Raw genomic sequence first — 25856 nt, 5'->3', positions numbered from 1 at the left:
AAGGATGAATTGCGTGTGTTATATATCTTTTGAGTGCAAAAGGAACAAATGATGAACGGAATGTTGAACAATGCAAACATTCACCATTAGTCTGGGGTGAGTGTTTGACATTGTGCAGCATTCTATCCATCAATTGTTTTTTTTGCATTTATTACCGCGAGTCGGACCGGTATGCCCAGAAGTGTGTCCCGTGCTCGCCATGCGACTGTAGTCAAGCTAGCCTTGCTGATGAGGGGTGATGCCCCAAAACCAGTCCCAGGATGCTTGTTTCCAGTCCAGGTTGGATCTCGCCTGGCAGTTCATGCTGGACTGTTCCCCTGGGGTACAGGGTCAAGACTGATTTCCATATAACTGGGTCTGAACTGGAAAGGCATGGGGAGCACAAAAATGATGACTTTAGGCCCAGATCTCTATACTGGGATGAATGTTTGATATTTTGCAGCATTCTGTCCATTATTTTGCAGTTGTGTCCCGTGCTCGCCATGCGACTGTAGTCAACCTAGCCTTGCTGATGAGGGGTGATGCCCCGAAACCAGTCCCAGGATGCTTGTTTCCAGTCCAGGTTGGACCTTGCCTGGCAGTTCGGGCTGGACTCTTCCTTTAGGGAACAGGGACAAGACTGATTTGCATATGGCTGGGTCTGTACTGGAAAGGCATGGAGAGCACAAAACCAATGGGTATAGGCCCAGATCTCTGTACTGGGATGAATGTTTGATATTGTGCTGAATTCTGTCCATCAATTGGTCCAGTCTGGATTTAAAGGCAAATGTGACCTGAACTTATGGTTTTGTAGTCTATGTTTTCGGTATTTCTTGATAGGACAGTTGTCTCCAACCCCTGCGGCATACGATATACACAGCGGATGGTGGGGTAGCCCTCTTCATTCACTGTCTTTTTTGGGGAGCACCATTCAGCCATTGGCTAGAGACTATATCAATCACACCTTGAATCAGCCCAGAGGAGTATATATTCTCAATCACCACACAATCAAATCTTCAAATCATGCATGCCTGCCAGCAGTACTGAATATGAGCCGGTGGTTGCAGGTGGGACTTACCGGCACTTATTTCTGAGGACCGGCACTATTAGACTTTCATATGGCGCAAGAGTGTGAAAACATATAAGGAGAAAAAAATAGAAAGGGAAAGATGTAAAAACGTGCAAAAAAAAAAGCAGGAACCTTCATGAGTGAAATAAAGGGGCATGGGGTGTCAGGTGGTGGATGAAAGAGGCATGGTGTGGAATCTGGACTATACTGCCTTGGTATTCATTACCCCGACATTTGACAGCGTCAGCCTTGAGCTTCTAAGCAATCCTTTTTGTCCCGCTACATATTAGTTTGCAGATTAGGCACTGCATGCCAGTACACAGTCATAATAGTTTCTTCCACAGCATGGAGGGTGATTCCAGAGATACAAACAATTGTGCGCTAGGTTGTAGGCAGCCCAGCAAGGCATGGTAACCAGGAGGTCTTTAAATCTCCTTGGTCTAGTGGTGTTGAGGAGCTATTTAGTTCTACTTGGTGCATAGGCACAACTAGACCAAATCTTTGGCAGGGGGCTAACACTTTGAACAGTGGGGACAGAGGCATCTTCACAGCCTGGCTCAAAATAACTTTTGTGGTTCCCCTTCACTGTTTAGAAACTCCGCATACCAATATGATCCATTTTTCTGGACAATACGTGTCCGGTGGTGCATTTTAAAGCACACTAGACAAGTAACATTCATGTTGGCTTAATATGTCTTACAGTTGGTTATGGGTTCTTATTCAAGTAGTTTCAGAAGAATAAATGGCAAATGTTACCTTTGAGTAGGATGAGAAATGTCAGGTTCGTTCTGATTTCAGTTAAAAAGCAAATACTGCATTCAAAAACATACTGGGTCTCAGCCTATCAGGACTTCAAAAGTAACTTTTACAATATATTTGGGCATTCTTCACTAAGAGAGATTTTGAAAACGTGAAAGCACATGATTCTATTGTTATGTTAATACTGCACTTCCTAGTAAGCTCTGTGCCATAGCACACATTGTTCACTCTGTGTGCACTGCTCAGTACTGTAGCCTTCCTGCATAGTGTCACATGTAGGGAGACATACAGCCAGCTCACAGATTTACCATGCACATGTTGCTCAACAATACACCCTTCATGTATTGTACTTCTCGCACGTGCACATACACCCAGTACATGCGCTCACCATGCATGACCTGCACAGTACTGCTCTAACCCTGCTCTCTACACTTCCCAGGCACACATACAACCAGTGTGGAGTCACCACTGCTGCACTGCACAGAACTTCAAATGTAACTGATGTAGGCCAAGAGTGAGTTAAGCACAAAGCAGCAGAACTTTACAAAGGTAAGTGACCCTGTAGGCCTCACGATAATGGCACAAGTTAAAAAGGACCCGTTCACTCCTACTCCGCACCACACTGTACACTGCCACCACCGCGCTCATGTTGCTTAACTCCTGGTGAAGACAGTAACCTTCCACCACTATGAGCGTAGAGATTTAGATGCCTCTTTGGTCCAACAAGACCACAATCTGTGAGATAGGTCTACATCATGGTTCACACGCATGGTCCATGTTTGCCTGAGAGAACAAAAATCAGGGCAGAGGTGCACGTCAATTACCATGCAGAGGACTTTTCCATCCAAACAATTGCCATCACACACACACACTTTCACAGCAGTTCAAGTGGGTGTGCTTGGCACAGGAAGCCTAAAGTGCACCAGCATAGAGGTACAATGAAAAGGGACAATATGTTGGACAATATGGTGTTGTTCAGCTCTCTCCGTTTCATGCAACGCAGGCCAAAGTTGCTGCATTGTATGAAAAAGTAGCAGATTTGCACTTAAGAGAATAATATAAACCACAACAAAGATGTATGTTCTAATCTAATACATCAGTCTAACTTCCTAAACATTTTCTTCCAAAGTTAACATTCTTCATTAAGTTTACTGTCTCTGTGTTTTTTACTGCCACGTGATGGGTACTTATTCCCTCTAGTGATGCAGAGCAAATGTTTTTGACACACTTGATGTTTATCTTACAATGGGTTTCGATTTAACAATGGCAGTATTCATTCCTGTTAAACATCCAGTAGACCCACCAGATACTTTGAAAAGCACCGTAAGACCCTCACAGATGAGTAGCAGTGCTTCACAACCCCTCTTTCCCAGCTTCAGAGGGCTTACTGGTTTGCCTCTGCACTCATGTCTGTAACAGGGCAATGGCTCAGAGGTTACGTGATTTACTCATTTGCATGGAGCAACAGAAGGAAAGCCTTCGCAAGATAGCGATGGATCTACATATGCGCTACCACTTTCAGTATTACAACTGGGTCCGCACAAGTGTCTCCTGTCCCTTATGTAATACCATAGTGCCCCAGGAGCGCACAAAACAAGCACACAAGTCTGTTGTGCCCCCGGGACACCATGAGCCATAATACAGAAAGTGCACAAGGGGTGCAACGGGGGTTTGTGCCTGCTTTGCGTGCCCCCCCAGGGCACTTTGGTATTACAGAAGGGACCGAAGATGCTTCTGTAATACCAATAGTGCTGGCGCACATAAAGTTCCAGCACTATCTGCAGGGGGCGTTCTCTCATTTGCATGGGGGCTTTCCCCATCCGTGCCCGCGCCATATTACAGATGTGGACGCAAAGGCAAAGAAGCTCTCAGGAGGTGCACTAACAGATCACCAACAAAAAGAAGGTGCACTGTCAGTGCGCCCCCTGAGAGCAGCCCTCTGGGGAGGGGAAAGGGGGTCCTATGGACCCCCCCCAGACATCCCCTGCAGGCAGGTGCAGTCAGTGACAAGGGGATCTCTAATCTGCTGCCTGCAGAGTGAAAACACGGAGCAGCTTTAAAACGCCCGCTCTGTTTTTAACAGAAATGTGGCGCCCCCAGGGCAGTGCGAGTTGGCGGCTGCCCTTGGGAAGTGCATTGCATGTAATTGGGGCACCCATTCCCTGTTTACGCCTGGCACACCTATTTTAAGGTGCGCCTGGTGCAAACAGGGAAAGTACGCCCTTTACATAATAGGGCCCTACGTATAATACAGCCCCAAATCAAGATATTTGAGGATACATTTAACAGACATAGATGAAACTGAAAGACCGCCATAAAGAAGTTTGAATGTAAACCTTACATGTAGCTGTTGAATTTTTCACCAAAGGACACTGATCCCACGGTAAAGGATGCTGAAATGACTGGGAGAAGTAAAATAAACTCCATCCAATGATGACATTGTAGTAAAGAGCTACAAAGAAACAAACCTACAAGGAAAGCAAAAGGCAAATATTATTACTAATATTGTATAGTTTCACCATGCATGCATGACAATTATGTTCAACAATTTGCATTAATCAAATTGTTTAGCCAACAGTACAAGTTCACTGTCTGATATGTCATATAAAATATTACACAGCTATAATATACAAGAACAACACTCACAGAATACCCACAGTGCAACTACTTAAACAGGATTTGACCCATAGGAGCAGTGTAACAAATGGAGATTCAAAACGGATTATGCAATGGATATTAGTGACCATATTACAGAAACACGGACTTTAGGTAAATATATAGGCACATCTGTTAGCACCGTTTTTTCTGCCAGTTCATTAAGAATGGGAAAATGAAATTTTGTTCCAGACCATACTACAGAAATAGTGTACTGTGTTCATAATAAGAAGACGACATACTAAGGTTATTAAAAAAATTACAATTGTCATATGGCATGTGACCTAATTTGGTGTAAATTGAAATGAAAACACAAAGGAATATGCACAATTACAGTTGAATGGCATTTAGCATAATTAATAGCGATGGTCATTCATCTTGTTGACGGGTTTGGGGCCTGATTTAGCTACGAGCGGAAGGCCGTTGCTCCACCCGGATGAGGGAGGAAACTACTCTGTCGCCCTGGAGGAGGTACCATCCCCAGGTTTAGAAATGACCGTCGAGCTGCCAGTCATTTCTAAAGCATTGCCAGGAACCGGCGTCACAGAAGTTCCTTCAATGCTTTTAGCAGTTTTGTGCAAGGCTGCGTCAACATGATGGAGCCTTCCACCAAACAGCTTTTTTTTAATATTTCCCTCCAAAATTCCCAAGGCTTGATTTTTTTCCTGAAAATAAAAATGATAATGTCCCCCTTCATTTCTACTGTCCCTCACCGCCAGGGTTTGCCAAAAACATAACTGATTTGGCTATGACAGAGATGGAGCAGTTACCAACATAACCACATTTTCGGTCAGCCCACATTTAAATCGGCTAGGGGGACCACAATGTTAGCAAGGGGAACTCAGTCGCAGTTGCGATGGACTTAATAATAATAATAATAATAATAATAATAATAATAATAATAATAATAATAAAGAGTTTGTAAAGCGCCTGGTTACACTGACTAGTGTGTCCCTGCGCTGCGGTCAGAAAGAGCACAGGGAGAAGTCAAAAAGGATGGAGCAGTATAGCTCATGAGAGAGCAGAGATTTTAATCCTGGAAAAGCCAAGTTTTCCATTTTTTCCTAAAGATGTTCTCCGACTGTTACATGCGGAGGTCTAGAGGAAGAGCGTTCCATTGCTTAGCGGCCAGGTAGCACAAAGAGCGGCCTACCATTCTCGTTTTTTTTTTATAGCTGGGACTTTAACCAGTCCTGTGCCTTGGGAACACAGGGCTCTGGTAGGCATGTAAGGGGTCAGTAGACTGTGCAACTACTCTGGGCCTTTCCTCAGCATAATTCGCTGACTAATGCACATAGTTTTGAATATGATTCTTTCTCTTATAGGGAGCCAGTGGAGAGTAGTGCAGGCCTTTTTTGACAAGGCTCTCCTGGGAAGCATCAGGACCAGGCGGGCGGCGGCATTCTGAATGTACTGTAGTCTTTGCAGGCTCTTTTTATTGGCCCCTATATAGAGTGCATTCCCGTAGTCCAAGCGAGAGGTGACAAATGCGTGGACTAGATTTTTCCTGGAAGCTACTAGGAGCACATCTAAGATTTTCCGAAGGGCCTTCAGTATGCCAAAGCACTTTCCTGCCACCGTCCTGGTGTGGTGATCATAGGAGAGGGTGGGGTCTAGCCATAACCCCAGGTTATTGACCTCCTTCTTGGGGACGGGGTGGTGCCCAGAGCTTGCGGCCACCAGCTCGTCGATCATATCTCGGGGAGTGTTTCCTACAATGAGGACCTCAGTCTTCCCACCATTAAGCTTTAGACAGTTGTTAGCCATCCAGACTGAGAGCTCTTGGAGGCAGGCCGAGAAGTTAGCGGCAGCTTCTTCCTGAGATTGGGACAAGGATACGACAAGCTGCGTGTCATCCGCGTATGACACGATGCTGATGCCGTATATATCAATGATGTTTGACAGAGGGGCGATGTACAAATTAAAAAGCGTAGGGCTTAATATTGATCCCTGGGGGACCCCCTGACCTAGTATGATGTTCTTTGAGTAGTACTGCTGTTGGGATACTTGAAAGCTCCTGTCCTGTAGGAAGGAGCTTAGCCACTTTAACGCCCGGTTGGTTATTCCGCTCTCCTTAAGGCGCTGAATCAGCATGGGATGAGCCACGGTATCAAAGGCCGCGCTAAGGTCCAACAGCATCGACCAGCCGACGGATGGTTTCAGTGGACAGAAGCAGTGCCGACTCTGTGGAATAAGAGGCTCGAAAGCCCGATTGCGTGGGATGGAGTAGGCTGGCTTGATTCATGTGATCCGTTATCTGAGCATTAACCACCATCTCCGCAATCTTGAGAAGAAAGGTAGGAGAGATATAGGTCGAAGATTCCCCAGTTGGCTGGCACTAATTCCTGGTTTCTTTCTAATGGGGACAACCACTGGCTCCTTCCATCTTTGGGGGACTGCTCCTTCCTCAAAGGAGAGTTTGATAAGGTGTCTGATGTACGGTGCTAGAATGTCCATACTCTCCCTTATGTTATCTGGTTTAATGAGGTCTTTCGGGGAGCCTGACTTGATGAGCAGAGCTATAGATTTTAGGTCATCTAAGGAGGGGAGGCTGAAGCTGGAGAGGCAGGAGGCTTCTTCCAGATTGCATACTCCTTTCCAGTCAACTTTCCTACTACGGGCCTCCTCCGGAAAAGTGGAGTAGATTTTCTCCACTTTATCCGAGAAGTAGTCTACAATCAGATTGCAGGATTCAATAGAGGCCTTACTAGGTGCGGAGGTTCTATCCAGGGACAAAAGTTCTTTAAAAATCACAAATAATTCTCTAGAGGAATTGTTGGCAAGTTCAATCTTCATATTATAATGTGCCGCACGGGTCTTCCTTATGAGAGAGTGATACATTTTTACATTCGTTTTATATGTGGCCTTCCTGTCTTCCGCGAAGTCTTCCCTCCACCTACGCTCCAGACGTTTACAGACGGATTTCATTGCCCTCAGCTCCTCATTGAACCAGGGCGCGGATCTAGATTGTCTTCTAGGTGTGTTAGTGGCCCAAGGTGCCACACTGTCAAGTGCCTCACAAATGCATTGGTCAAGAGCATTGCATGCCCCTTCGACATCGCTCCCTTCAGGTTTCCCTCTCTGCCCAATATATAAATAAATTAGGCCCTTAGTTGTTCAGCCATTATGTGCCCGATAAAAAGGTGCTCAGCCCTTTGGTTTTTTCAAAGCTGTAACTCAAGATGAAAGGCAGAAAAAATAAGAAACAGGAAAAATAACAAAAAGTGACAAATAAAGTAAATGTCAGATAGAAGTACAATGCATATAATATAGAGTGGACGCTCACTGTTGGTCACAGCACTCATTGGGAATGTATCTTATTGCAATATGTGCTGCATTAGTGAAAATTATAGGGGTGGTATATGTGAGGGAACACATTTTTGGAATGAGGCAAATAAAAGTAGGTTGGGGAATTAGCATACGTCTAGAAGAAGAGTAGGCATAGCCTGGCTAGGAATTGCTGAAAATCGGTGAAAAACGGGGGAAAATAGTTCAGTGTGATTTTTTTTTAAATATGAACTATTACAGTTCAAAAGATCATAAACTGCAATTTGAAATGTATAAGAATCACAGCAACACAGAATTTTAGGAGTAATTGTGGGGTATTGCTTTAAGTTGCTTATATGAGGAGGAGGAAGGACACAGCACCTCAGAAAAGACCAATGATTTGTTGCTAGAAATTATTAAATACCTGAAGAAAGTTTGCAAAAGATACCTGAGATGACCTGAAAATGTATTTATAGTTCCTGAGGGAAAACATGAGGAAAGTGAGCTTAGAGGCGTATATGTGTATTGTAAGAAAAACCCTGAATATCACATGCCAATCAGCAGAATGTCCTCTGTTAAGGAAACAAAATACATATACAGCTAATGAAAAAAAAACAATTCTTTCTCTAAATATGATGTCTGCAGAAAGAAGTGAAGGAGAGAATAATTTAGACCTCCCACTGTGAAGGCTACTGCATGATTGCAAATGCTTGATGTTCATTTCACAGAATTGTTTTGATCGTTTTTTGATATGATTTTAAATAGTACAATTCAATCACCTCTGGTTCCTGCTTATTTTTCATATTAGTTTCAATTTGTATGGTATTCATGTAACCAATTTATAATGGCGGTCCAGTATTTTTTACTTCTGGGTCTGATTAGGTGCTTTCATAGCCATTTACGGGGATTTAAATCTAAGTCAAACATTAGAGTCAATTTGTATCTAAAAATAATCTTGGGGCCTAATTATGACTACAGCGATTCAATGAACCACCGTAGCCATGGTGGCGGAGCAGGCCCCACTGCACCGGCGGTCAACTGCCCTCTAACAAGTTCAGCAGTGGGACCACCATGGGACCACTGCAACCACCAAGGATCAAAGTCCCCTGGCGGTGTTGTGCCAGTATTGTGGCCACATTATGCTTGGCAGTGCCACTTTGGGACCGCCAAGCATATTACAAGTTTCCTCTCTGCCACGGTTTTCACAGCTGTGAGCCGGCTATGAAAACTGTGGCAGTGAGGAAACAAAGGGGGCCCTACTAGGCCCCCTGTTTCCTCAGGGCCATAGTGTGCCTGCAAGGGGGGGGGGTTACATGTTGTGAACCCCTCTGTGCAGTCACCCCCTTTCTAGCACGGTATGGACTGTACCGCTCCATGCCATATAGGAACGAGCATTGGCATTCCAATTGAGGTGCCTTTATAATAGGAACGCTGTGGGAACGCCAAAGGAAAGCTGACGAGATTACTCATAATCTGACAGGCAGCTGGCGGGGCCAGGCAAGTTTGGCGGTCCTGGAGCGGGACGCTGGCATGGCAGCTAGCTCCAGGACCACCAAACTCATAATCAAGGGAAAATGGCTATTTAGTCAATAGGCCTTTTCTTCTTCCCATGAAATATACTGTGAAGTCATATATAGTTTATGTATTTCTGGGAAATGTCTTAATAAGTAAGAAATGTATTTAATTAAAAAAAATTAGTCCATGAACGACAAATTTTAATAAACTGATTTTCCAGTATCTCTGCTACTTTTAAGATTTTTTAACAAAAAAGAGATACGGAAAAAAAGAAATAAATCACTTTTTCTTCATTGTCCTTGTCTGAAAAGTTTCAGTAAAATGACCCTAGCTGTTGATGATAGTGGCTGTAAGATGTGAAATGAAAGTGCATTTTTGTTTTCTGAATTAAGGGTCCTTATTATAGAATTTCAGCTGTGCTGGAGCGGCGGCATGCCACCGCTCCATTCCAGGACCACTGAAACTCACCGCAATGTATCATATTACAAGTAATTTTGTGGTCTGGCTTTAGGGCAGTATGGTGGTCCCACGTTGGTGCTGTTTAAAGGTTCATTGTGACCCTTAAACAGCACTGCTGCGGGACTGCCAGTGCATGTACCTGCATGGGAAAGAATACACCATGTCTTGCATTTCTTCCTGTGCAGGAACTGGGGGTGCAAAACTACAGGGGGGCGCAACATGTGCCCCGCTTAATGTACAGAGGCACAAGGGGGCCCTGTTGGGTCCCTTTTGTTGCCTCACGCCACCATTTTCATGGTGGTGAGAGCGCCATGAAAAGGGTGGCAGTCAGACAACTTAAAATATGTTCGGCGGAGCAACTGAAACACCACCAGCATATTTTGGCCTCAAACCGCTGCCAGATCACCACAGGATCCTTGATCTACGGCAGTCCGACTGCCAAACTTATAACACTACAGATGGTCTTACAGTGTGGCGGTGGTCGGACTGACACCACGGCTATGGGTAGTCGTAATAAGGCACTAGTCCTCTTATTAATCTTTTACTCTGCGATTTAGCAATAAAGTTCAAAGACAATTCAATAATACAAATTCAGCCTTCCCATCTTTCCTCACATACCAGTTTTTATTTGTGGGGGGTTTTATCCAAAATGTATTAATAATAAAGTTACATGTGGTTGTTGAAATGTGCACTCACAGACATCATACCTCCTTTGTGTCAGAATCCATTTTCAAGAGGTGTCACTCTCCAAGGCACTACCATATGCCTAGTGCTACCAAACCTTTAAGGAATCTAGAATTGGCAACAATGCTAAAAGCAGTGAATATGGCATAATAGAATATAACAAGCATTTTTTGCAGTAACTCAGACGAGAAACAATAAGGCTTGCATACAACGAGCACATTATTCTGAGAAGCACAGAACAATCCATCTTTCCTCACCATGTCAGTAATAAAAATCTTTACAGATACATGTCAGTTTAGCACACACACACAGAGGTGTAAGCAGCACTGTCAAAATAAAAATGGTAAGGTGCAAGAACTAAAGTTCCAGTCCATTCAGTGACCAACTAATAAACATTTCCAGTGATGTTACTCAACAATGGCTTGATGCAATCTAGATGCAACAAAGTTCTCTACGTGGACTTGAGAAGGAGAGGATTAAGGAATAATTCACAATTTGGTGTCTTAAACAAATACATTAGTTAAGAAAAAAATCAAATTTTCAACTCTTTTTGCATTGTTAAGTAAAGAAGGATCATCCCAAGAAAGAATTAATTGAGTTATTAGAAGAAAGTGAACCACTGGCTCTAGCAGGTGAAAATGCTGCACTTTCTTTGAAAGTCCCATCCCCAAGGTGCATAATGAAGTCTCAAAGAAACAAGCATCTGTTATTACCTAATAGTCAAGCTCACGCAAGTTTGAAAAAGGCTAAAGTTAGTAGATAGCCCAGGAAGTATCTATAAGAGATATGCCTTCCAGGAGCAGTGCTAGAACAATCTGAGAGTAAGATCTTCTGCTCCTGGAACTGGGGTAGAGTTGATGGAGTAAGAAGTTTTATAGACGAAGACCACCCCACCATTCTGTTTATTTAACCTATTGATGTACTTGATCTTAAATATCTCTGAAAAGCCTAGTGAGATACTCAGGGATGAGTGTTCTGGAAGGTAGACCCTAGGGCCTGATAATGACTTTGAATGTGAGGGAATGGGACCACCGCACCGCCACCCCACTCCTACACCACCAAATCCCACCTCCAGCCCCCGCCAGATTGCGAGTTTTCTCGTTGTCCGGTGGGCGGTCTTTTAGCAGTCCCACGGTGGTGCCTTTGCAGTCAGAAAAGGAAAGGAGGTGCATGCACACGGGGGCACGTCATGTGCCCCCATGCATGCATCACCTGCCTGAGGCACCATGGGGCCCTTAGTACCCTAACCACCAGCCTTTTTATGGCTTCCTCACTCCACTGAAACACCACTTCAGAATAGTGTTTCAGCAGAGATCTTACATTGAAGAGCGCAAATTGAGAAGAACAGGTATATATGCACCAGCACCAGAGATAAATTTATTAAAGCACAATTTTACCTTACTAAACCCATTGGGTCGAAGGAAAGGCATGTTATGCCAAACTTCCTGCAGCTGGGCGGAGGTGGAGGAAGCAACAGAAAGTGGCCCTACACAGGGCAAGCAAATTTTCCCACAAACGTTTGGGTGCTGAATAGCCAGCATCTTTGGCCCCGGGCCAGGTCTAGGTGTAGACGGACGCAGAGGGATTTGCCATTGGAAGGAGACACCACCGAATGGAGACTCCACTTTTCCAGGGGCACAAAAGTGCAAAGATCGGGGAAAAAAAGGTCCTAGTGCATATTGGAAAAGTGCAAAGGGGTAGAAGAACTATATTGACTTATTAAAATTTCAAAACTCTATAAAAACCATACACATAGATTAGTCAAAGGAACTCAGAATGCAGAGATATCAAAGCAGGCCATAGTCAATTTGGGAGTGCTTCAAACAAAATTGATCTTTTAAATTGATTTCCACAATCAATATTTCACAACTTTCAAGGTGTGAGGGCATGCTCAAGGACTAAGCAACTGTTGTATTATTTCAAATTGAGCAGCTGCCAAATTCATCTGCCACACATGAGCGTCACAGACACCTACATGTTCTGTGTATAAATAATTGGGAGGTGTGGAGTGTCAGTAAAGTGGTTGTACAATTATCATATCCTGGACCCTTGGAATTGGGTCTGAAGGTGCTCTACCAGCCAATCTGTGGACTCAGCAGAACTGATGCATCCCCTCTACTGAGTAGTGCAAACCTGAGTAGAACCGACGCAATGCTGCGAGGGTTTTCCCGACACAAAGGTCTCTACATTGAAGTCACAGCCCGCATTGTAATTATCGAATGTGAGAAGCTTCTTCAAAGCAGGCCCTCACATCACAAATCTCTCATCGATGGAAGTGTCGACGATGACACATGTTCTCGCATTGCAGCCCTCAAAGTTCTTCTGAACCTGCGTATCACTTCAACTGCAAGACGTACCTCCAACACTGGACTTTGCATTGCAAGGCAATGTTACTGGGATCCTCAGGGATGACAAAGGAGATCGCATCCCAGCTCTTTAGAATCAACATGTCTCCTTAGCTTTGCGCTGCATCCTCGGCGTGGGATCTCACAACCTCTGCAACTAGGATGTAAAAATCTCCGTGCAGCAGGCCTAACTTGGTCCTTGTAGCCGTCCCACATTCCATTGTGGTTGACCTGAACTTGTAACTTCCCGGGCTGGCTCTTTGTGATTTTCGGCGTAATTCTTGCTGAAATCTTTAAACCAGCATATCTCCAGATCTAATGATTGAGGATTTGCCATTTTGGTCTTGTAATTTATGAATAGGTGCTCTATTCTTTAAATCTGGTGTGGAATTCTAATTGTGGTGTATTTTTTGCTGTGTTATTGTTTGAAATGTTGCACAAATACTGTATACATTTCCTCTGATTTAAGCCAGATTGTTCTGTGACAAACTACCTGAGGGTTGAGCACAGGTTAATTCAGGTTTTGCTTGTGAGTTCATCCTGACAAGCATTGTCTTTCCTGCTTGAGTAGGGTCCCCCCAACAGTAACCCAACTTCTTACAGTCCCAAAGTATAACCAACTTCCAGGTTATATTTTTTAAATCCTTAACTGAGAAGGCACAGCTGTCAGGAAGCATGGTTCTCTGCTTAAGACCTAGTGAGCATACGGGACCTTGTGTTTGGCTTGCTGGAGGAAGGAAAGAATGTCGGTCTTCACAGAATGTTGTCACAGTCTATAGAGAGGGCATGTGTAGGTGTGTGTGTGTGTGTGAGTGATGCATAATGCAATATCACTCCATCATTGACAAGCATCCTCATGTAGTTTATAGACTTTGCAGGCCATCTTGGATTTCTGGGTAGTATGGCGTAAGACATCTTTGCTAGGCAATTGTCATACAGTGTTGCTGTAGCCAGGGTCTTGCTATGTTGCCCTATGATATCCTTTGAGAAGAACAGTTGCTTCTGTTCAAGTTGTTTGAAGGACACTGGGAATACAGAGAAATGTTTCTGAGTGTGTGATGTAAACAAACGTTGAACTATTTAAACATTTAATATGAACTTTCTAAAAACTGTAGGGTTTGTTGCTTAACACTTGAGATTTTTCCTGTGATGGAACAGGAATGACTGTTAAGCAGAAACTATTTTACTTAAGCAATACATTTATGTTAGTGAGTTTTGTATTAGTTGATAAAAGTTGATTTGTCTAGAATTGGAGAACATTCATTTTTCCTAATTACCATGCAGTGATACAAGCGTCAAGCAGATTTATAATACATATGATGAAGCTTGAGGTAGTTATTCAACTTGTTCAGAGAAATGCTGGTAAACATATGTTTAAGATACTATTTTCTTGCATGGTTAATTTCAGGAACTATGTTTCACAGCAAAGTACAGAGAGCTGGTAACACAGAGACATTACAGAGGTATAGCAATTGACTCTTACTAATTAATACAGGATTTTCATAGTTAGTTACTAAATCTAGCTCTTTGTCAGCATAGTTGATCCAGTTTCACTGTTTTCTCCCTCATCCCAATCCTCCTTCCCCATTTTCTAACCCTGGCCATCATGTTTCTGTCTATGTGGTCATTGGTGGCAGCAGTGAGAGTCAGAAGAGTGTTCTAATGCCCTTGAATCTAGAGTACAAGGTTAGAATATTCTGACAGCTACAAAGGAGTTACAAAGATATGCCCAACTAAGACAAAATACAAGAAGAAAAAACGGTTGTGATTAAATATTAAATGTGGAGACTGGGATGCCTATTTCTCTGCAATCTAGGCAATGGAACACAATATCAATGATGGTCTATGTAGTGGTTGCAAATGGAACTGCCCATATGCCAGGAACTGTATTCACAATGATGGAAGGTATTAAAAGATGCATTCTCATTTATTACTTAGGATCAAAAGTTAAAATATTTCGACCAAAAATCAACAATATTCCATAATACTGACTTTAGAAACATATGCTTATTTTGTGTATTTGAATATTTGATAAAGGAAACAGAGTCGATACCTGCGCAAGAACTGTATTCACACACACAATGTATAGTCACAGGAAACACATCATTAACACCACGCTTCTTCAACAAGTCAACATGTTCCAGCGGTACAAAACACATCTTAACAAATCAAATTACAAGAAGGTAAAAGTTACAAACACTGTGGGTCCATATAACAAACTGGGGTAAATCAGTAAAGGACGTGAAGAGCAAAAACAGTGAAATACCTCAATACAAATGCTTTCAGAAAAATACTGTTAGGCTATTATTACTAAAGAAGTGTGAAAAGTCATTCTATTTTTTGCTACTTGCTAGTTAAAGGGATCACACAGGTAAACAGAATTAAAGTAAGTGCTGTCATATGTGGGCTTAACTAGTATGTAAAGAAGTACTTTTATATTAGGCAAAGCCAAAGCTGAAGCTTAGTTGGAAATACAGATGAGGATCACATGATGAAGAGTACCTTATCCTTACTAAAAGAGCAGTACCCAAAAGCTGTAACAATCCATATAGAGTAGCATGAGTGCATATTACGCAAGGGACATAAAAACTGCACTTCATTGAGTTATGCATAAAGAGCTTGCCTAAATCCATATGGCCAGAGAACAATATGGGATGAAATGATATAACAAAAACAAAACTTAGCTACATACAATAAGTTGGACAAAAGGTAACAGGTAGGCTTGATAGTTATCTAACACTCACATTTCAGCATCTTAATTACTGTTGGACTGTGAAACAAATGTGCTTTCTTGCACCAGGGATTCAAGTGGAAATGGAGGGCATTTTATAGCTTCCATCAAGTACATACATATTATCAAGTGTCAAACAACAAACAACAGCTGCTATATCACATCAAACAAAGAATCATTAGGGGCAAAAACTATACAAGTTCATAAAAGTTTGAATTTTAAGGAATAGAAAAGTCATTGCATTTGTGGCTCATGCCGGTTCAGTGACATAATATCGAAAACACAAATATTGTAATACATAAATATAGTGTCACAAACATCGATCACAAACTGATCGCTTTCCTATGCATATAAGGATAAATATGAAAAAATATCGAAAATAAAAATCGGATTACATTAATATCATTAAAAAAAGACAAATATTGATTTCTAATAGAAATGTAAAGGTTAGTAAATGTTAAATATTTTAATATATAACATAACTGTAATGAAAAATACATAATTTTTAGTAACATTTTATACTATATAAATATTTACTAGCAGAAACATACATGCAAAATATGTTTGTATATTTATATATACTTATATATAACATAAACATATTTGTAAAGCAAATTATTTCACATTAAATATTTTTTCTTATTTTATTAATATAAAATGCATACACATATATATACATACATAAAACATAACATAATTCACAAATTGAATGAAATTCTTTTTTTACCCCAAAACTTTTTTTTGAGATTAAAAATTATATATATGTATATACAAATAATATAAAAAAACTGTATAAATGTAAACAATTAAAATAATTAATAATATTACATACATTTAAACATCAAGTTAAAACATCTTTGAAAAATAGATATACTATTTCTATGGCAATCTGTACAAAAGTAGGACAATCTTTGGACTCTGGAGGGGAAAAATTTACTATTCCCATGCCAGTCTGTGCAATAGCAGGGACATCCTTGGACACTGGAGGGGAAAAATGTACTATTCCCTCCCCAGTCTGTGCAACAGTACGGAAAGTTTTGGACACCGGAGGAGTAATATTTTTATTGCCACTCCAGTTTGTGCAACAGTAAGGAAAATGCTGGACACTGAAGGGGTAAAATTTACTATTCCTACGCCAATCTGTGCAAAGTAGGTAAAACATTGGACTCCAAATGGGTAAAATGTGCTATTCCCACTCCAATCAATGCAGCAGAAAGGAAAGCGTTGGAACACCAGAGGAGTAAAATGTACTATTCCCACTCCAGTCTGTGCAACACTAGGGAAAGTGTTGGACACCGGAGGAGTAAAATTAACTGCTACAGTCTGTGCAACAGTAGAGAAAGCATTGAATAAAGGAGGGGTACAATGTACTATCCCCACTCCAGTCTATGAAATAGTAAAACAGACGTTGGACACCGAAGGGGAACAATTTACTTGTCCCACTCTAGTCTATGCATCAGTAGGGAAAGCATTGGACTCTGGAGGGGTAGAATTTCCTATTCCCACTCCACTCTGTTCCGCAGTAGATAAAGAGTAGTTCACTTCAAACAAAAAAACATATTTTAACAGCTCTATTAATTAACCAAAAATATACCACTCTTAATATAAACTTTATATACCGAAATTTAAAACAAAAAAGGAAATAAATACATACATATTACAATTTTTAAGTATTGTCAATTAAAACAAATGCTATTAATTAAATTGAAATGCCACACTATATTCCCACAGACATAACAACCAGCAAATAAAATCTAATTGAAATAAAAACGTATAACACAATTAAAATATAAACTAATAAATAAAACAATTATTATATGAATAAATAATTTTTTATTTATTATTATTTAAATAACGTTCTACCCTATTAGCCTACAAACACAACAAAATACACCTAATATATAACGTAAAAAACCCAAATTATTAAACAATTTACCAAATTATCACTAAACTAAGGACGTCAATAAAACTTTATTAGTATTCAGCGATTAATCATTACTTAACATTCCACCTTAATCCTCTACAAACTAAACAATCCACACCTAATATTTAACTTACAAAATATGATCAAATACATCATTCATTATCCAATAAATAATTAGTATTATATTAATACTTAATTACAAATACATTATATCTAATTAACTTCTGACCCTTTACCGCTACAAACCCAACACCCACACCTAAAATATATCTAGGAAAATATATTTATTACGCAATTTATATAACTAATTATCAATTAAACAATTAATAATAAATCAATTTTGAATAATTAATGAATTATACTTAATTAACTTCCCACCCTTTAACCCTACAAACCCAACAATCGGCACCTAAACTGTCACTTATAATATATTAATTACACAATTTACATAATTATCAATTATATTATTATTAATTCAATAATAATTATTAATTATGTATAATTAATTAACTTCCCACTCTGTACCCCTACAAACCTCACAACACGCTATGACACTATAAATTACAAGTAATAATTCAATTACATTAAAACATAACTAAAAACTACAACCTATTTTTAAAACATTAAGAACAAATATACACATAAACAATTAAAATATAAACTAAACTACATAAAGATAATTAAAAACGAAAACTGTATTTTTGTAAACAAAAATAATAACAGATATTTTTGATAGTGATATTTCATACCTTAAAAAAATCGATATTTATGAAAATTATATTCCTGCATCACAATATTTATCTATCACGATATTAAAAACTTGATATTTGTGTGACTCAATATTTTGTCCAAATAACCTCATGTCATGAAATAAGTCACACATTAACGATTTCTCTGAAATGACATAGTGGACTTAGCAAATCGATAATTTGTGATTTGCAAAAATGATGTATTAGAGTTGGCAAAGCTGTCTATTCTCTTGGGCAAACCCCATTGCAAACAAAAGACCAGCTGTACCAGAAACATAGCATCTTAGCGCTCACAGTGGAGCATCAGAAGTATAAGAAAAGCCACTAACAGTCTTTAGTTAGCAGTTTTTGGAGAACAACAAAGTGCCAAAAGATTGGATAGGCCAGGGTTTGATGAGTATGCTCAGATTAAAATAATAGGTGCACATGAATACTGGCATTCACCAGGCTTATAATCAAGGTACATGTTGTTAGGATTTTGCCATCCGGAAACTAGGTGGTTCTCACAAAGACCCTCTAGGGCCTTTATCTCAGAATGGAAATATATACACTTCTACACATTGCATTACCAGATATGCTTCATATTCCAGTCCAAGCTCCTGCACAACCTTCCTGGTGCATCATGGTTCCTGTAGTCCTTTCTTTCTCCAACCCCTGCCCTGGTCACTCCTGTTGATGGTATTCTATTATCTATCTTGATTTTTGGACCCACTGCCTTTCTGATCTCTTTACATATGCATTCTGGACTATTCACACACTTGGCTCTGATCCTTACTCCAGTCTTTTGATTTCTGTTTTCATTGTGACTCCATGTTTCTATTCTGATTAGGTATTCTGTCTGTTACCTTTCTCTTGTGTATCCTGCCTCTTTGTTCTTGTGTTCACCTTGTTTCTAGTTCTGACTGCACACATCCAGATCTGTTTGTATATGAAGAGTCCTTGTCTTGCAGTTCCTTGTTCCTGTTCTGACTCATGTTCCTGTCCTAGTTAGTGTGCAGGTTTCCAATTTGTTCAGTTTTGTGTAGTCCATTAGTGTTCCTGACCCTTATTCCAGTCCAGATGTTCCATGGGCCCAGTTCATATTTCTGTGTACCTGCCACTGTTCTCCTTTGTCTTCTTGTCGGTTTATATTATTATTCAGATTATCATTGCTTTCAAAGGTGCCAGTGAGACACCAAAGCTTGTGCCTTTGGCATCGAGATCCACTCAGTGATCCATATTTATAGGAGTGAACTCTGTGTGATTAATCAGCTCTTTGCCTTCTTGCAAGATCTTTTAACTTGCCATGGCCAGAACGCTAGTGTCCCTAACAGATGGACCCAAGTAGCTTGATTCCTGAGACGTGAGCAATTGATCTAAATCATTAGTCCTGTAAATTATATTCAGATTTTACACTGAACTAATAGTATATTGAAGCCAAGTAGTAGTTATAGAAATCAGTTATTCAACATTGTTTGCATAATACTATATATCCCGAAGGGCTCTACTTTCTGGTGTCATATAATGGAGCCAAACTTGTAAGCATGTGTCGCAAATTCTGAGAAGATTGTAGATTTCTCCGGGTAATATTTCCCACAAGAAATTCCCCGGCCAAAGTAATCAGTCTTGTTGGTCCTTGCCTATACAAATGTAATCTCCCACAACAGAACCAGGGAGTAGTATGTCCACATTTTATGATCCACTTGGTCATAACAAGAAATGAAATGACTCAATTGTTTTACTGTTGTCTTGTGCTGATTTATTAAACTGAATTAATATTAAACTACAGTCATAAAGCAGAAAGGAAATCCCTTTAGTAACTGTTCTTGAAGCAAGCATTCAACAAGATTATCCTTGTTTCGAACTACAGAGGGGCCCCTGCAAATTACATTAAACAATAGCATACAAAACTGCATTTATATATCTACAAGTGCTCATAAGATTATCACAGTCTCCACAAAACATATATGATGACATGGTAAATAGACATCAGTGCTTAAACAAGTTGTCACACTAATACATCTGCACATTAATGCACCCAAATATTGCAAGGAACCAAAGTAAACAAGTTTAAACTTTGTTAAATACATTTATAAAGCATGGATGTAAACTATTGGAAGGCTGCAGTAGCTATCATACACTGTAACATGCCTGAATGAGAAGCTGAAATATTTGGAGACTAGAGGACAGATGTACAAAACCATTTTACAGTTGAAAACTGTAATATCCACCATTACTGGGTGTTTAACAACAAATAGTTTTACACAGTTCCCTGACCTCTTTTGGTCATTTTGAAAACTCTTTCAGACTCGCAAAGAGGCTTGTTCCACATCACAAATAGGAGGGGGAGTCAAATGGGCACCCACCTCTGATTTGCAATTCATAATCAGATGTACCAATGGTTTGATATCCTCCCCTTTGGGGAATTGTGTTAAATGCCCATGGGAGGGGTGGGGCTATTCATTGGTGATCCACCAACACCAGCTCCTTTAAGGAACAAGGAGTGCTTCACAATATTTTTTTTTCTGTGAGAAAGAGAATCATGGAATTATGAACTGTTGTCCCATTCAGGCCACCATCCCCATTTTTACAGCCAATTGAATGGGATCGCAAATAGTGACCAACCTAATTAACCTTTATTATGGAGGTCATTCCACTGCCCCCTACAAATCTACATTAAGTTAAAACGTTATGCTGTTTTCCATTGACTTCTCTTATGACTCAATAATTGATTAGTCGTGAGGGCACTAGACCAATATGATTTCCTTTAATTTTGCATTTATTTTGCTGCATTATGAATGAACAGTTGAGTAGGTACTGTCCTACTTTGGGGTAAAATGGTGAACTTTTCACCACTCCAAGATGGCGGATAGTTTTACTTCCTAATGTTAGTAGGACTATTTGTGTTTCCTTCCTCTATGTTTATGAAATAACATGTTCAAAGTGTACATTACATGGTGACCAGTAGGGGGTTTTCACGTGTGATCAAGACAAAAGTGTTTGTCGAAACGCGTAGCGTGTTGTCTGGATAATAAATCCGTTTTTGCTGCATTTTCCTGAGTGCGTCTTTGTGCTTTTTAAGAAACCTGTGGATTCATATATATATATATATATATATACATATATATATATATATATATATATATATATATATATATATATATATATATATATATATATATACAGATATGTGAAAATACATGCCTATACGTTATAAGGTATATACACACATACATCTATACACACATATGTATATATAAATATCTATTTAAACACAAAGTTGTAGCTGTTCCCAAGCCTATATTTCGGCGGGCACACGGCAGGGGTAGCCACCCCCTTTAACTCAGAAACATTCAATCCGGCGTAATCCCTCCTTCGATCACAGAAAGGAACAACACGGGAGCCGTGGCCTCTATTCTTAGTGCAGATTTATTCAAACACAACGTCCTATGCGTTTCGGAGTGAGTCTACTCCTTCATCACGGGCAAAAATTGTGCGTTTCAACATGGATAATAAAGTGAAATAATATGTCACGTGATAACAAACATAAACAAAATACTTTGTCTTCATACATCTTGTGCTTTTCGTTTTAGACATAATCATTGCTCATAATAGTAGGAACGTGCCGAATTCACTTTTGTTTTGTATGTCTATGACCCATAGCATGATCGACAATAAATTTAAGCTCACATTTTTCATGTCAATACATCGACAAGTTATATCGTTTTGCTTCATAATATATCAAAGCAGTTAATCATTATATAATTGTAGAGAACAATACGATATTTCCAGTTAAACAGATTATTTCAACAAAAAGTGGCAGCTTCGAGACTCAAACCTACAGTCTCAAAAGAGAACATTTCTCTAAAGCCCAGTACTGCCTTGAGCTAAACAGATTAACGTTTTAATTTGTGAATTACGTAATGTCTTCATACTCAAAATATATTTTGTAGCAGTAATATTGAAAACCATTCTCGTAATATATCCTGATGATATACTGCTTATAAAGTTTCAACAGAAAAGGAAGAAAATACTGCCCAAGTGGGCCATGTCTAAAGTTCATCAGAATGAAATTAAAGTTGGGTCAAACATGGTCTTGCCCCAGTGGGCTAATGCTTTCTTGGTCATCCGCGTAATCCATGATCAATCATTCTTATATATACATCTGTAACAAATAAGACGATAGAGGCAAAGTCCTGTTAAAATCTTCATAGCCAAAAAGTGGTTTCTGAAGTAAACACACACATTTCTAAAAACAGCAATCAGAAATCTTCAGCAGCAAAAAATTATTTTCAGTTGGTTAATCATATAATTTGATTTAATGCAAGTGCACAGACAATTCCTCGTCCATATTTAACCCATGGGGCACCATGGTGTTAAATCTGATAATAAATTTGGACTCCAATTTTCTAAGTTCCAACAGTCTATTACAACCTCTTATATTAGGGGAGATACAGTCAATAACTGCAAATTTGACAAGATTGGCTTTGCTTTTGTGATACTCATGAAAATGGCGGGCTACCGGATAAGTTTTATCATTTTTGCTGATTGCCCTCAGATGTTCTAACACACGTTTTTTGCCTTTATGAATGGTGCTTCCAATGTAATACTTCGAACATGGACATTTGAGAGATTTCAGCTGCCACGCCTGCAAGTTCACCTGCATCCGGACCTGCCCCGCACCAGCGCCCACCAAGCCGAACACCAGCAGCAACCACCTCAAGTGCATCCTACTCAACACCCGCTCCCTCCACAGACACGCCATCGAACTCTGGAACCTCCTCGACACCACAGCTCCTGACGTCGCCTTCCTCACGGAAACCTGGATGAACGACTCCTCAGCGCCCGACATCGCCATCGCCATCCCAGAGGGCTACAAGATCACCCGAAGAGACCGCGGCAACCAGACTGGAGGAGGCATCGCCATCATCTACAGAGACACCATCCGCATCGCGACCAACACCGACGACACCCTGACAACCGCCGAACACCTGCACTTCCAGATCCACACGGACCCCAAAACCACCCTCAGAGGCACCCTCATCTACCGACCCCCGGGACCACGCACACAATTCAGCGAAGACATCGCCGACTTCATCAGCCCGCACGCCCTCCCCTCCGCTGACTTCATCCTCCTGGGGGACATCAACTTCCACCTGGAGAACAACAACAACCGCAACACCACCACCTTGCTTGACAACCTCGCCATCCTCGGACTCAAGCAGCTGGTGACCACCCCCACCCACCTCGCCGGACACACACTCGACGCTGTCTTCTCTTCCAGCAAGGACATCGTCTTCAGCCACGCCACCGGACTCCACTGGACGGACCACAGCTGCGTCCACTTCACCTTCAGAAGATCCACGATCCACCACCACCAGCAACAGGTTGCTCGAAGAAACTGGAACAAGATCACAGCAAACCAGCTCGCCACTTCCTTGAGCCAACACCCTCCCGCCAGCTCAGCAAACCCCAGCCAGGCCGCCGACAACCTCACGAAGTGGATCAGCAACTGCGCAGACGACCTCGCCCCACTGAGGACCCCGCCTAGCAGACCCGGCAGCAAGAAGGCCCCATGGTTCACCGACGAACTCAAGAGCTCCAAGAAGAACTGCCGAGCCCTCGAGAAAGCCTGGAGAAGGGAGCCAACACCGGACAACATGACCACCCTCAAGCTCGCCACCCGGAAGCACCATCAACTGATCCACGCCACCAAGAAATCAGCATTCAAGGACCGGCTGGACAACAACGCACACAACTGCAAGGAACTCTTCAACATCGTGAAAGAGCTCTCCAACCCCAACGCCGGAATCAACGACATCACCCCGTCGCAAGACCTCTGCAACTCCCTCGCCTCCTACTTCCACAATAAGATCGCTGACATACACAACAGCTTCAGCCCACAAACAACGCTCCCCACGACCGCACCAACGCCCCCCACCACCACCCTCAGCGCCTGGACCCAGATCAACACAGAAGACACCATCTGCACGATGAACTCTATTCACTCCGGATCTCCGACAGACCCCTGCCCTCACCACGTCTTCAACAAGGCCGACGCTGTCATTGCACCCCACCTGCGGGACATCATCAACACCTCCTTCGACACCGCCACCTTCCCTGAGAGCTGGAAGCACGCCGAAATCAGCGCTCTACTAAAGAAACCAACAGCGGACCCCACCGAACTCAAGAATTACCGCCCCATCTCGCTCCTCCCGTTTCCAGCCAAAGTCATCGAGAAGACCGTCAACAAGCAGCTGGCCGCCTTCCTCAAGACGAATGGATCCCTCGACCCCTCACAGTCTGGCTTCCGAGCCAATCACAGCACCGAGACCGCCCTCATCGCTGCCACCGATGACATCCGAGCCCTGCTGGACAACGGCGAAACAGCAGCCCTCATCCTCCTAGACCTCTCCGCGGCGTTCGACACTGTTTGCCACCGCACCCTAGTGCAGCGCCTCAGCAACATCGGAATCCAGGAAAAGGCTCTGGAGTGGATCATCTCCTTCCTCGCTGGAAGGACACAGAGAGTACGCCTGCCACCGTTCAGATCTGCAGCCACGGAAGTCATCTGCGGCGTTCCTCAGGGCTCCTCGCTCAGCCCCACCCTCTTCAACGTCTACATGAGCCCCCTTGCGGCCATCGCACGCCAACACAACCTCAACATCATCTCCTACGCCGACGACACCCAGCTGATCCTCTCCCTGACCAACGACCCCGCCGCCGCCAGAACCAACCTCCACGAAGGGATGAAAGACGTAGCTGAGTGGATGACGACCAGCCGCCTGAAACTGAACTCAGACAAGACGGAAGTCCTCATCCTAGGCTCCTCGCCCTCCGCCTGGGACGACTCCTGGTGGCCCCCCGCCCTGGGCACCGCACCCAAACCGACAGACCACGCACGCAACCTGGGCTTCATCCTGGACTCCTCCCTCTCCATGACCAGACAAGTCAACGCCGTCTCCGCGTCCTGTTTCAACATCCTGCGCATGCTACGGAAGATCTTCCGGTGGATCCCCCCCGAGACCAGGAAGACGGTCACCCAGGCCCTCGTCACCAGCCGACTGGACTACGGCAACGCCCTCTACGCCGGAACCACCGCCAAGCTCCAGAAGAGACTCCAGCGGATCCAGAACGCCTCAGCCAGACTCATCCTCGACATCCCCCGACGCAGCCACATCTCCGGACATCTGAGAGACCTGCACTGGCTCCCCGTCAACAAGAGAATCACCTTCCGTCTCCTCACCCACGCACACAAAGCCCTACACGACCATGGCCCGAGCTACCTCAACAACCGCCTCAACTTCTACGCTCCCAAACACCACCTCCGATCGACCAACCACGCCCTCGCCGCCGTCCCCCGCATCCGAAGAGCGACAATAGGAGGAAGGTCCTTCTCCTACCTGGCCGCCAAGACCTGGAACACCCTCCCGACCGACCTTCGCCTGACCCAAGACCACCTCTCCTTCAGGAAGAAGCTCAAGACCTGGCTGTTCGAGCAGTAGCGGCACCCCACCCCCCCCCCCAAGCGCCTTGAGACCCTCCGGGTGAGTAGTGCGCTCTATAAATGCCTTGATTGATTGATTGATTTGAGAGTATAAATGGCATATTCGGTATTGCAATTCAAATGTTTTTGTATGACCCATGGAGCTTCATTGTTGTTAAATTTTAAAGATTTAATGCTACTGCTGAATTTGCAGGCTTTACATTGATTACAGGTAAGAAAGCCTTTGACCGCATT

At 42.2% G+C, this 25856-nt stretch overlaps 1 protein-coding gene across 1 annotated transcript in view; it reads right to left on the bottom strand.

Annotated features, from left to right (window-relative positions):
* Positions 1–25856, bottom strand: part of SLC6A15 (solute carrier family 6 member 15) — a 316654-nt gene that overhangs the window by 163529 nt on the left and 127269 nt on the right. Inside the window, exon 4 of the mRNA XM_078674224.1 lies at positions 4149–4275. Within this exon, the coding sequence (XP_078530350.1) occupies positions 4149–4275 (127 nt within the window). The remainder of the gene's footprint in view (positions 1–4148; positions 4276–25856) is intronic.

The sequence above is a fragment of the Lissotriton helveticus genome, chromosome 1_1 (genome assembly GCF_964261635.1).
Source record: "Lissotriton helveticus chromosome 1_1, aLisHel1.1, whole genome shotgun sequence".
Taxonomy (NCBI): Eukaryota; Metazoa; Chordata; class Amphibia; order Caudata; family Salamandridae; genus Lissotriton; species Lissotriton helveticus.
This window is presented reverse-complemented; position numbering and strand designations above follow the sequence as displayed.